This window comes from Gigantopelta aegis, chromosome 6 (assembly GCF_016097555.1).
Source record: "Gigantopelta aegis isolate Gae_Host chromosome 6, Gae_host_genome, whole genome shotgun sequence".
Taxonomy (NCBI): Eukaryota; Metazoa; Mollusca; class Gastropoda; order Neomphalida; family Peltospiridae; genus Gigantopelta; species Gigantopelta aegis.
In genome coordinates, this window is record NC_054704.1 from 75669889 (window position 1) to 75683686 (window position 13798).

The following is a 13798-nucleotide window of genomic DNA, read 5'->3' on the forward strand; positions in this document are numbered from 1 at the left end:
TTTGGTTTGTGGGGGGGGGGGGGTTGTGGGGGTTTGGGGGTTTTTGTTTGTTGTTTGTTTTTTGGGGTTTTTTGGGGTTTTGTTTTTTTTTTTTTTTTGTTTGGGTTTTTTTTGGTTTTTTTTTTTTTGTTGTTTTTTTTTTTTGTTTTTTTTGTTTTTTTGGGGTAGTTTTTTTTTTTTTTGGGGGGGGGGGGGGGGTAATTATTATGGTAAATCTGCCAAACAAAAATTTAGGTCCTTGCTTTATAAATTAGTTCATTATTCACATCTGGTCGCATGGAATTTACTTATAAATGAACTACAAATTCTTCCATCGGACATATGGCTGGTAGGTGTATCAATTAAGACGTGGTGACTGGAGTGTGTATCTAATTGCCTGCCAGTAAGCTAGGCTTGACATCTGTACAATTATTCACTACGACAATGCATCGCATGCAGCAGTCATTACACACACAGAGAAACAAACTGGTGAACGAATGAATTCCACATGGGCAAATTGATACTACTAACTAGTATCAAGTTACACTTTATGAAGAAGGTGCCTTCGAAAATTTAATTTACAGTAAAGTTACTATCGAGCTCACATACATTAATTAGCAATATAGACGGGGTGAAAAATCAATTTTTAAACTGTAAATGTGGCAGCCTGCATTCAGCGACCACCTGTCTTAAGTGGATGCATTTTACAGCTACCCTTCAGTGGCCGCTTTCAGACAGGTTTGAAAATAATTTGTACGCGTCTATGAGCCTCTATTTAGAACAATAAATTTACACAGCAAACATACAGACAATAATATTCTATAACATAAACTGTAATTTAAAGTATACACGCTTGAGCGTATTGATTTATTAATCATCGGCTGTTGGATGTCCAACGGTTGGTAATATTAACACAGTCTTCAAAGAACACCCGTCCACTATGTTTTAATTACTAGCAAAATATCTGTTGAATGCACTATTCTAGATGGGGCAGCACGTACCATGGTTTTTGTAATACCAGTCGTGGGGCACTGGAAATATCTAGATTAACAAAAAAAAAAAACCAAAAAAAAAAAATCCCAATAGATAGTTATAAGATGAGTCTGGGCCTTAACCATTGTTATAAATGTATAGTACGGAATTCAGGCCCGTAGGAACGATATCAGGAGGTGCGGGGGTGGGGGGTGGATCACAATATGTAGTGGAGGGGACCGCTTGTCAGGTCAGGTCAGTTCAGTTCCCGTACACCCACGGTAGATTGAAAGATAAAAGATGTATTGTTTAAATTTTTATTAAAACACTCATCAAAGATATAATTTATAAATACAAAAGTCCACCCATGACCATGCTAAGAGGGAGAGGGTATACTTTGGGAGATTAGGAGGGGACTATTGTTTTGTATCCTTTGATTACATAATGTATATGGTTCGGTCTGCGTGTCAGCAGATTGGAACAAAAGCGTCCTCTTTCATTCTCTTTCATTCTGAGGAAGCTATTAACACTTCATAGTTGCATCCGGATTTGCAGTTTCTTTGTCACAATGCACTTAATTGTGTGTCTGATCAAGCGTCAGGAACTCCAAAGGGAGACATGGGTAACGGCTTACAAACCAAAAACCCTAACTAAAACACGCCACTAGTCGGCTCAGTTTCTTTACAATTGGTGTAATCGTCACGCAACACTTGAATCATGGCGGATTGGGGTGGGAAGGGGTATTTGCCTGCCCTTCTAAATAATAATTAAAAAATCTAACATAAACACAAGCAAGTGATAAATTTACTTAGATCTGTAATACTAAATTATGAATATTGTTATCTGTGATATTAGCTATGTGTACAAATATAGCTTCAGAACTCAAGATGCCCCCCCCCCCCCCCCCCCCAACCATTAGAAATTCTGGACCTGGTGTTCCGGTTTGTTGCACATATCAAGTGCCAGTATAATTCATTGTGCCCATCCACGTTTCATTACGTTAACTATGAATAGGCCTATGGCGCTTCGGCCTAGCATTTAGGCAGAGCTGTTTGTAATTAATGACAATGATCCTTCTGTACTCTATACAGAATGTTTTATTGTTTCATGCATTTAATCTAATAACTAAATTTATTATACAGCACCATCGGCCTGTATAACTGTTTTATCTTGCATCATAAAATATAAAATGGGGGTGGGTTGCTTCGCCATCACTTACCTCCCAAATATTTTATCATGTATTATACTTATATTTTAATGTAAAATATAAAATGGGGGGTGTGGGGGGGGGGGGGGGGTGATTCACCACCCCATCCCAAATGTTAGCGTTTTCTTTCTCTTTTTTTTAAAATTTAATAAATTTTTTCCGGGGGCGGGGTGGGGTGGGTGGGTATTGAATTCAATCTTCAAAAAAGTTTAATTATTATATTATTTAATTCAGCGTAAACACTGTAACATAAAGTTATGAGATCCATTCAACTATCAATCTTTTCATGAATCCACTATTTTTCCCTCCCTCAACTCTGGGTTGGCTAGAATAGGCAGCTGCATGCGAACTCACCCTGTTGATTTCACGGATTTCAATTCTGTTTTTTTACACGGACAATTTTTCTTGAAAGTTCACAGGAAAGTAAACTCACAATTTATCACAAATATATTATAAAAGACGAAGTTTTTAAACGACGGGACCTAATTGATTATTATTATTATTATTATTTACTAACCAAATGAGCTTAATAAGGAAATTCGTATTAATAGCTACTTATTGTTGTTGTTTATGCTTGTTGTTGTCGTTACTGTTTGTATTTTTGTGCTTATATCTAATTAAGGGTTCAAGCACGTTGTCCTGGGCACAGACCTCAGCTATCTGTCCACGCTAGTGTTAATGGTTAGTGAGCAAGAAGTCGGTGTAGTGGCCTTACCCATTGAGACATTAAACTCGCTCTGGGTGGGAGCCGGTACCGGGTTCCGAACCCAGTACCTACCAGTCCGAGGCCATTATATACTTATTTTAATGCTTATTATCTTATCCACTTAAGCTTCTTGAAAGCACGCTGTCCTGGGCACACACCTCAGATGTCTGGGCTGTCTGTCCAGAACACTGGGTTTGCTGGTTAGTGTCAGTGTAGTGGCTCAATGAGTCGGGATGCGAAGTCCTAGCAGCCTTATAATTCCGTTGGCGTAACCACTTCATCACCAAGGTAGCACACAACACTACTACATATCCCCCACCCACCCCCAATTGAAGTCAAGTCCCGAAGTTGTGGTCATGGGTAGCTGAACTGTTACCGGGCCTGACTATGTTGTCCTACTGTCGTTTAAAACAAATTGATCAACGTGAATTGCATGACAAAAATTCGAACATGCTGTTTAGAATATATGACCAGCTTGACATTTACATTTGATAAAAGTATAGAAATAATAATAATTTTTGTATAAAATTATTTTCTTGGACAACCTATTACTATAGTATAACATTTATATATATAGTTTGCTATTATTTTTAAATAAATATAATTCCAACATTTGGCGGGATGTTTATGATGCTAACTGGGCGGGACAAAAACCATATATGGAGGCCTACGTCATTTAACCTCTGACCTAGCCACGCTCCAAAACACTCCGCCATTTGTTTCGCTTTTCAGAGTACGTTTTAGAAGGATCTGTTCATTTTATGACTGATGCGCTTGAAAAAAATTGAGAAAAACATTGCGTATTTGCAAGTGAAGATTCCCGTTTAACTTCAAAATGATGAGGTATTTTATAAAAAGAGTGACGACGTACATTAAAATGTTATGGTTTTGTATCGTTTCATCAAATGAAACGTGACCTGTCAACAACTGATTAAAGTTATTCTTTCTCTCTCTTTGAGACTGTCTATTTTTTCCTCCCATTTTCATTTGACCCCACTCTTTCTTGTTTTGTTCTTTCTTACTTTTTATTTCCCTTTTCATCCTTACAGATAGGGCAGTGAACTCCTCTGGCAGATACTGTGACAATTTATAAAATGTTCATTCATTTCTCATGTCAAATTATTATCTGTCCCATCCTCGCATGGGATTTTTAATACAGATAACGACTCCAAACCCGCAAGTCTCAATGGGTAGGTGTAAACCACTTGCACCGACCAGTGATCCATAACTGGTTCAACAAAGGCCATGGTTTGTGCTATCCTGCCTGTGGGAAGCGCAAATAAAAGATCCCTTGCTGCTAATCGGAAAGAGTAGCCCATGTAGTGGCGACAGCGGGTTTCCTCTCAAAATCTGTGTAGTCCTTAACCATAAGTGTGACGCCATATAACCGTAAATAAAATTTGTTGAGTGCGTCGTTAAATAAAACATTTCTTTCTTTCTGTCCCATCCTCCTACAAAAATGGGGATGGGGGTGTGTGTGTGTATTTAAAAAAAATTGTTTTGTAAGCTAAATAATTTCAGTTTGGTTTGATGTAAAAGAAAGAAAAAAAAAATTTTTTTTTGTTTTTTAATGTGTATGCAATTTAAAAAACTGTCGGTCAGAAATAAAAACTTGCAGTAAATTCCATAGTACGGAAAAGGCGCTCCCTGTGGCAGTGTGGGAATGAATATGGCTACATCGTATCCAGCCCCATGGAACCAGTTTCATTTATACAAGGATATTGCTTGATTAATTAGGCGTATCATAAAGTATTGTTTGTTTCCGGTTACCTGACCGACCCTAATTTGAACCTGCCGACCCTAAAACTTTTTTTGTACATTCAAAAATGTTTTTTTAATGTAACAACAATTTCCACGAAGACATTCCAAAACTATCACAAGCATTAATTTGGTGTCATTTAGGGGATGACCCTAATGTGTTTTCCAATTTGCGGATGTATATCGGTGGTTTTACTGTCGCAAGTTTAGTTTTATTGGCGACCCGTTAGCCACAAAACGTTTTCTTCTAACAATTGATTGATGGAGTTACTTCCCTTCATATTGAAGTTCGGTAACTTTCGTGAGATATTGGGCAAAGAGTCGGAAAATTGTTTTCACGAATATATGCAGTCTTTTCTGATTTACTCTACATCTAGTGTAGCGAGATGTTCTGATTAATAATAATAATAATAACTATATTTAATGATTTTCTCCAGTGACAAACTGGCCTTGTAGAAATTTAGTGACCTTCTGATAAACTAGGGGAGGGAATGTTTACCGATACTGATGGAGTTTACTGCCAAATCAAATGATTAAATATGTTAGTAAGATCTCGATGCGTTTCGTTATTTTTTGCAAGTGGTCACTGGGAACTTCGCGTGTTTTCTCTGAAAATAGTGTCAGAATGACCATGTGTTTGACGTCCAATAGCCGATGATATTAAAGATAAAAATCAATATGCTCTAGTGGCATTGTTAAATAAAACAAACTTTACTTTTCAACATTCGTTTGAGCATCCTGAGCATTTGTACTGCATTTCTATTCATTGGACCAATTGATTGCTTCAAACCAAGTGTGTACTTTAATACTGGATGCATACAGAATAAGACTGACATTGCAAATTATAAAATTGGTAAGTCTACCATTTCTTAGATACACTAGGAAAGATAATATTCATAACGTTTTATTTAACGACGCACTCGACACATTTTATTTACGGTTATATGGCGTCAGACATATGGTTAATTCTGATGAGCAATGCCAAATGGGATTCAAGTACTGTGTCTAAAATACACCTCCGAGCCATCAGGAACTGAGGGGTAGGATGGCAGGCTTCGTAATAGGAGGTAAAATATGGCTTGCTGTTATTTTTTTAAAAATAGAAATATAAGAGCTAGTTGGACATTTGAACGGTTATAATTGCTCTCTTGGTCAGCGATAACTCTTATATAACAAAAATGTGGAATTTCTGCCTACCACTGAATAACAAAGATTTTTACTGTCGTATAAAAATAATCCCATGTCTAACATGAACTACCTTTATAATGATCATTTTCCAGTTCACTGATAACAAATATTTTACATATTAATCACATTACAGGAAGAAACCTGTCGGCACCAGAACATTATTGAGGGGGTGCTGTTGGGTAGTGTGTACTAGTGGTTACTATGTGAAATAATTATCGACAAAGTCAAAAATTATCAATGCAGTGTATTTAAAGTCAAACATAGGAATATTGTTGTATTACAATGGGAATTTTTGCCTACTTAGTCGAAGTTAGTGGCAGGCAGAAATTCTATGTTTTTGTTATATAGCGTTATCTCTGACTGAGAAAGCGATTATAACAATCCAAATGTCCGTCTCTCAAAAACATGATGAAATGGGAGGTCTTTGCCATCAGATTGAGGAATCTACATCATGTAATGTTGTATTTTAGACACAGTATATGGTGATCGTTTGGTTGTTGGAACTCAACAATTTTCAACACCAAAGAATAAGTATGCTGCTGTTCTACCCTTACTTGTACATATAATCATGGAATTTAAGCTGAACCCACACCAGATACAGTTGCCAGGAGTAGAACCCAAGTGAGACATGTCGGAACCTTTAATGGATATAGGCATGTAAAACAAGTTTTGAGATATATAGTTTAAAATGAGCTATATGTTGTTGGATATAGTGACTAATAATCATTTTCCGTTCCTTTACTTTTTACTTTTTAATAAAGATGATTTCTACATTTGTTTCACTGTTGTATTATGTAATTAATTACTTGTTATTGTAAAAAGTATGTATGTTAGATTCAATTCTTTTCATAACCTGTTTATAAATTTATTATTATTGTTTTTTAATCCATCCAACTGCCCCTTTCCTTTCTCTCCTTTGAATTCCATTTCATCTCTTCTCAATCTGGCAAAACACTTCTTTCAACTTCTTTTGCTGTCCACCTCCACATCCCAGTCCTTGTCTTTCCAACCACAACATGTGCTTGTCTCTTATGGATATCTGTGCCACACTTGCCATTTCCCATCAACTTTGTGGGCTTTGTCTGACCACTTCGGACAGTGTTCAGTAGTTACTTCTGGCACTGTTAAGAGGCACTTGTAACGACCTACTATAATCCCCAACTACTGGTGGTCAATAGACCAGCTTGTGTATAATTATTTAATTGTTATACTTACAGTGCTTACACATATGGTGTATCGGTTTAATTTGGTAAATTTCTCATTTAATTGTTGACAATAAAGATAATGTGTACTGTTTTGACTGAGTGATATAGTAAAATGCACAAAACGGCAGGACTGCAGAAAGTACTTGTCCGCTCGCCAAATGTGAGTAAAAATTCTGATGGACGAGTTAAAAAATGCAACTACCAGTCCGAACATCTATCTGTCTTTTTGATTTAGTTTTTGCCACTTGATGTTGATCACTTACCAAATGTGAGTAAAATGTTTGTCAATATACTAGTATATCATTTGAAGTGAAGACACTGTATATTATAATATTATTAATAATATATTGTTCTATAGACTGGCGGACTAGTAAAAATTCTGATGGGCTGATAAATTTTAATTGGTTCTGGTCCAGCGGGGTAGTTAAATATTTTCCAGTTCTGCACCCTTGAAACGGTATATGATGCACTAATCGTTACAGCACGAATGGCTTCAGTACAGAGGAAGACAGCAGAGGTGGGCACGACCAGGTGTGTTGTTTGATTGACAGTGGAGACCGATGTTCCAGGCAGGCTGGTAATGCAAGCTATAGCAAGAGAATCCAGAAAACTGTCATCCAGCGCAAACTCAAACTGGTTCGAGATGATAATGTAAGAATATATTTTTTTATTTGTCATGACAGTTGACCATTCAAAACAGCTAGCAAAAATCTGCCCACAGAATGACATATACATGAGACCAATTTACAAATTGTGCCGTAGTTAATTTGGCTGCGAAGTATCAAATATGCTGTTGATTGTGCAAACTAATAAAACTCTAATTAAAATACAGTGGAATTTATCCTCAGGGAAATGTTTTTATATAGCTGTTGGAAGTAGGGGGCAGGGTATGTTTTTTGTGTGAACAGCATATACAGCCCTCTGTTACCTTTTCCATTTAAGACCCAGATGGTGCCTACTTCAATTTTTATATAGATTGGCAGTGTTTCTGCCAGAAATACATTTTTGAGTATGACACTATGTAATTGAATGCAATCGCAATCAATAGGGGGCCTCCCCTAGAAAGAAAATGGGTTACATTTAGGGTTAGGGTTAAGAAACTCATACAGTAATGATAAGAGTAATTAATTTTGTCAAAAGGTTAACTTAAAAAATAAACCCGCAAATATTTTTGGGTATGGCAGAAAGCCTGATTGTATGACATGTTTCAGTTGCCAGATGAAAAAAATAGTCCATTTGCAACCAAATTGGTTGCAATGTAGAAGGCATGTTGTATATTATTTGCATAATGATCATATTTAATGATCGTCAAATACAGTTTATTGCAGTTTATTTTTATTATATTTTACGTCTGCTTTTTTATAGTTTATCTCAAATTAATATATCCCTTCAACATTTGGTCTATAGCAAATAGAACTACTAGTATTAGCACTGTAACTAAAATAGTCTATTAATGGTGATAATTGATAGGTTACAGGTCACCAAGAGCTATAACATATGAGCCACTATTAATATTTGTATTGTATATATTTATTCCACATTAAAATCTTGCTCTTGGTTCGTGGTTCGCTTACCATAATTTGCCAACAATATTTTTTGGGCTACCATATTTTTTGGCAAGTTTCGAGCCCTGAGGTCAATATATTGACAACAATTCTCAGGTGAAAGGTTACGTGAACATGGCAATGAGTTATGAATGGTTAACTGTAGAACAGTCGTAATTACCAGTAGGAAATATATATCTCACCTGTCTTAAAATGAGTAATACCTGTGCATTCTAAATATAAATGGGGTGGGATGTAGCCCAGTGATAAAACGTCCACTTGATGCCCAGTCGGTCTAGGATCGATCCCCGTCTGTGGACCCATTGGGCTATTTCTCGTTCCAGCCAGTGCTCCACAGCTGGTGTAACAAAGGCCATGGTATATACTGTGCTGTCTGTTGGATAGTGCATATAAAAGATCATTTGCTGCTAATCGAAAAAAGTAGCCCATGAAGTGGCGACAGTGGGTTTCCTCTCAGTATTTGTGTGGTCCTTAACCATATGTCTGACGCCATATAACCGTAAATAAAATGTGTTGAGTGTGTCATTAAATAAAACATTTCTTTCCTTCCTTCTAAATGTAAGTGTTTTTGAGGGTAAACTATGTGAATATTTCTCTAGAAAATATTTGACAATATATTTTATTGGTTATATTGGTTCATTTGAACATCTTATACATGTATGTAATTGGAACAGTGTATGAAAAAACAATAGTGACAGTTTTATTAAATGAAGCTAAAAGGTAACAACACATTCTGCTCTTACAAAGTAATAACAGTTTTAATAAGAGGAGATACTGTTTGTTTCTTTTGTAGGTATCTCACATATACATCTGTGATTACCACAAAAACATGATACAAAGTGTTCGCAGCAAACGAAAACGCAAGGACAGCGAAGATGATCGGATGTTTGACCAGGATGATGATATACCAGAGGTAATTTAAGTTGTACCACCTTTCTTTTATTTAAATCTTGTGACCTTTACAATGTACAGAAATCTGTAATGGCTGTTCATTTCATTGCAATTTACTGAACTGCTTATATCCAGTTAAGGTTCAAGCATTTTGTCCTGGATACACACCTGAGCTGTCTGTTCAGGACAGGGCTTGATGGTTAGTGAGAGATAAGTCTTACATCTCCCAATTTATTCGTTAAAACTCACTTTGGGTGGGAGCCTGTACTTAGGTATGAACGCAGTACCTACCAGCCATAAGTTCGATAGCTTAGCCACTGTGCCATCTAGGCTGTGTTAAGCAAAGTACTTTAATAATTAATCGCTACCCCTCAGTCCATGGTAATATAGAACTGGGAGCTGGACGTTGCCCAGTGGTAAAGCGCTCACTTGATGCATGGTCGGTTTGGGATCGATCCCCATCGGTGGGCCCATTGGGTTATTTCTCGTTCTAGCCAGTGCACCACGACTGGTATATCAAAGGACGTGGTATGTGCTATTCTGTCTGTGGGATGGTGTATATAAAAGATCCCTTGCTGCTAATCGAAAAGAGTAGCCCATGAAGTGGCGACAGCAGGTTTCCTCTCTCAATATCTGTGTGGTCCTTAACCATATGTCCCACGCCATATAACTGTAAATAAAATATGTTGAGTGCGTCGTTAAATAAAACAGTTCCTTCCTTATAGAACTGGTGCCACCACCAAATGATTTCAATGATGTGGTCCAGCCAAGTGAAGGCTGATACCCATAGTTATGGCTACCTGTTTGAATATTGGCTGAAAGTCTCATGTGTGCACAAGCTACTACACTTACATTTTTGTTAATAACCATTAACGTGTACTTTGGACAAACAGCCAGATGGCCGCATCTTTGTTCAAGACAGCATGCTTGAACATCGTTTGAATGAGCATGGAAATGGAAAGAATGATGAACAACCTGTGGTGGACAGCCCACTGACTAAACTAGTCACCAATAGCTATTACATCTAGTTGGTACAGTGTAACTCATATTTGATGTTATCGGATACCATCAGCTGTTTTGATGCAACATACACTTTCCACCCAGTTTTTGTTTTTGTATATTATAATACAATATAGGTTAGGAGAAAGAGAAGGGAGGGAACTGTTATTGCTTCAGTTAAATGTCCAGTAGACTATTTTTATGTAGAATAGGTTGCATATTACCAGGGCTTCTAGATTATGGTAGCCCCACTCCCATGGCTAGTGATATTAAATATTGGGCTAGTAAATTACTATATAGCCATGCCCGACCAGGGCTAGCTCTGGGTGAGCAAAGCAATTCGCCAAATTATCTTTAAATATCAGGGCTCGAACTTAACGACGGCACCAGGATATAAATTGCCGTAGGTAGAGAGCATTACCGATAGCACTTTTGTGCCGTCGGTAAAACTCCTCAACAATGGCAAAATATATACACCAGGTGTACATAAACTGCCAATATTTAAAAATTTTACATTTGAAATATGTTTACATACAGCAAAATAACCTTTCAGTCATATTTATTTTCTGCAAATGTCAGTTTAAAAAATAATTGCCATAGGCAGGCTCAAAATGGCTGTCGGTTGGCTGTTTCACCTATGTCACTTCTTTAAAAAATTTGCCGTGGGACACAAATTCTTACGTTCGAGCCCTGAAATAAGCAAAATCCACTGTTAATTTTCAACAAAATAACAATTATTACATGAAATGTTTTCGCCAATTGTTCCTGAAATTCGCAATTGGTGAATTTGGCGAGTGGCAGAGCTAGAATTTTTTGGTCAAATGTTGCAGTTAAGTCTATTTTGTAAATATAAATATCCTGACACCACCCCAACCCCCAATGTTAGTGTTTTTAAGCTCTATCTCCCTCTTTAGGTGACATATCTGATAATAATAATTATTATTTAGTAAAATTGTGTTAACTTAAAAGTAAAGTAGGGTTAGTGAATTTTTAATTGTGGCTAGTAAATTTTTAAAATCACTGATAACTAGAAGCCCTGATATTACAATTTTGATTGAAGAATGATATATAGAGAAGCAAACATAAATTCAGGGCTAGCTCTGCCACTATCTAAATTCGCCAATTGCACATTATAAAAACAGTGTAATAATTGATATTATGTTAGAAAATAGCTATAGGTTTTGCATTTTTGAGATAACTCAAGTGGCAACATTTTCTGATCACCCAGAGCTAGTCCAGTAAATTTAATGTCATTTCTGTATGTTAATCTGAGATAATAATGGATAAATGTTAACTTTCAAACATGCAATAAAAATGTATTTATTATTTCAGATTGACTTTTTTCAAATGCCTGTAAATGCACTTCGTCGATACAAGAGACACTTTAAAATATCTACCCGACCGGGACTCAACAAAGCACAGTTGGCAGACGTAAGACATTTTAATAATCACAAATAGGTTTTATATTAAACAAAAGCAGGCCAGCCAAAGGCTCAAGCTGTACATGTTATTTTTGCATCTGAATTTTTTTTCCCAATTCTGCTGTCCATGCATACTTGTTTCTAAATTGATTTTTGATATCAACTTATTTGTATAACCAAATGATGGACACATTTTTTTTTCTAAATTTTTTTCAGTGTCTACAATTGGAAATAAATTTCACGATTTATTCCAATTCTAAATTTTTAAAGACAGTTTCTATGTTAAGCATATTTTTTGTTGACTGTATATTCATTTACGGATTGTCTGTTGTTTCTTTTACGTTCATCGGGGTATGAACAAAACAAAATCATCCGCAAACTGTGTGAATCGGCGAAGCCATTCTCACATAAGTTTGCGGATGATTTTTTTTGTTCATACCCAGATGAATGTAAAAGAAATAACAGACAATACTTACAATTAAATTTGAATGATACATGCTAATAATAACACTAAAATGTCATACTTTATTTAGAATTATTTTTTATCCATAAACAATAACGCTCATTAAGACAACTTGCCCATATAAAATGACGTCATCACATATGACGTTCCCTGACAACGTAATTTTTACGTTCATCGAAAAATGAACAAACTCCCGTTGCTACGTCTGGACCAATGGGATGACGTTACATTGTAATGAATGTAACAGAAATTTAATTATTTAGCTATTAACACAACACTTTATTTACCTTTGTTATTTTTCTCAGGCTGTAGGCCGACATTTCAAGACGATTCCTGTGATTGAAAAGGAAGCTCTCACATTCTTCATCTACATGGCCAAAAACTACAAGAGTCGCTTTGACCAGAAGTTCATGGACGCTGTTCCCAGCTAGTGTGGTGGCGATGGTGGTGGTGTTTTTTTTTATTCTGTGCTTAACTAATGTCCCATTCACATATACAATAACACCAATGACGTGAACATTTGTGACATGGTGGCAATTGGTGAAATGGCATATTCTCTATGACTGGCCCCATAACAAAAAGCGGATTCCCTGTATGTATACTGAAATGGTATGTGAACTACCGAGTGATTAATGTCGTAGCTAAATGTTATTAGCTCAGGACAAGGGCCTTTGACGAAGCGATCTCAGTGCTACGATCACTTAAGAACATATGGTAGATATACACTAAAGTTGATGTTAGCGCTACGATCACCGTAAGAACATACGGTAGCTATACACTAAAGTTGATGTTAGTGCTAAGATCACTATAAGAACATATGGTAGCTATACACTAAACCTGATCTTAGCACTATGATCACCTTAAGAACATACAGTAGCAATACACTAAAGTTGATCTTAGCACTACAATCACCGTAAGAACATATAGTAGCTATACACTAAAGTTGATCTTAGGGCTATCGCTTCGTAAAACGGGACCCATGATTGTAAGATGTTCTTGTCTGTCTCCGACCACGTGCTACATCGTTTGTTTTTCTAATCATGTTTTGAGATCCATCCTGAATGAGTTTGAAACTGGAGTGGATGTGCACAGAGTGGAAATGAGTGGCTGTTTTGTACATTATTTGTTACATGTCAAGTGCTATTGTCAGTTTTAACATAAATTATTAAATAGCAACATGGTTTGTTGTTTATTACTGATGTATAGTGATACACTTGGTAGTTGTTGATTTACTGGAGTAACAAAAACACAAGTATATTCTTTAAAAATATCACATTACCCAGTTTCAAATTTTCAGGGGTGGGAATTCTCCTCGGATCAGCTATTTTCCTTTCATGAAACATTGCATTTCCTCGCATTTTAATCGTCCTTTACTCCAAAATGTGTCAGATGGCACAGATTTTAACCTAGGATTTCAAGAATTTCCGGGATCCCTCTAGATTTT

The 13798-nt window shown here is 36.4% G+C and overlaps 1 protein-coding gene across 1 annotated transcript; it reads left to right on the plus strand.

Moving 5' to 3' along the window:
• The first annotated feature begins 3546 nt into the window (after positions 1-3546).
• LOC121375841 (histone deacetylase complex subunit SAP30 homolog) lies at positions 3547-13530 on the plus strand. Its single transcript, XM_041503509.1, has 5 exons — positions 3547-3707; positions 7498-7666; positions 9374-9493; positions 11803-11901; positions 12660-13530. The coding sequence occupies exons 1-5, from the start codon at positions 3700-3702 to the stop codon at positions 12783-12785; spliced, it is 522 nt and encodes a 173-aa protein (XP_041359443.1). The 5' UTR covers positions 3547-3699; the 3' UTR covers positions 12786-13530.
• The last annotated feature ends 268 nt before the right edge of the window (positions 13531-13798 follow it).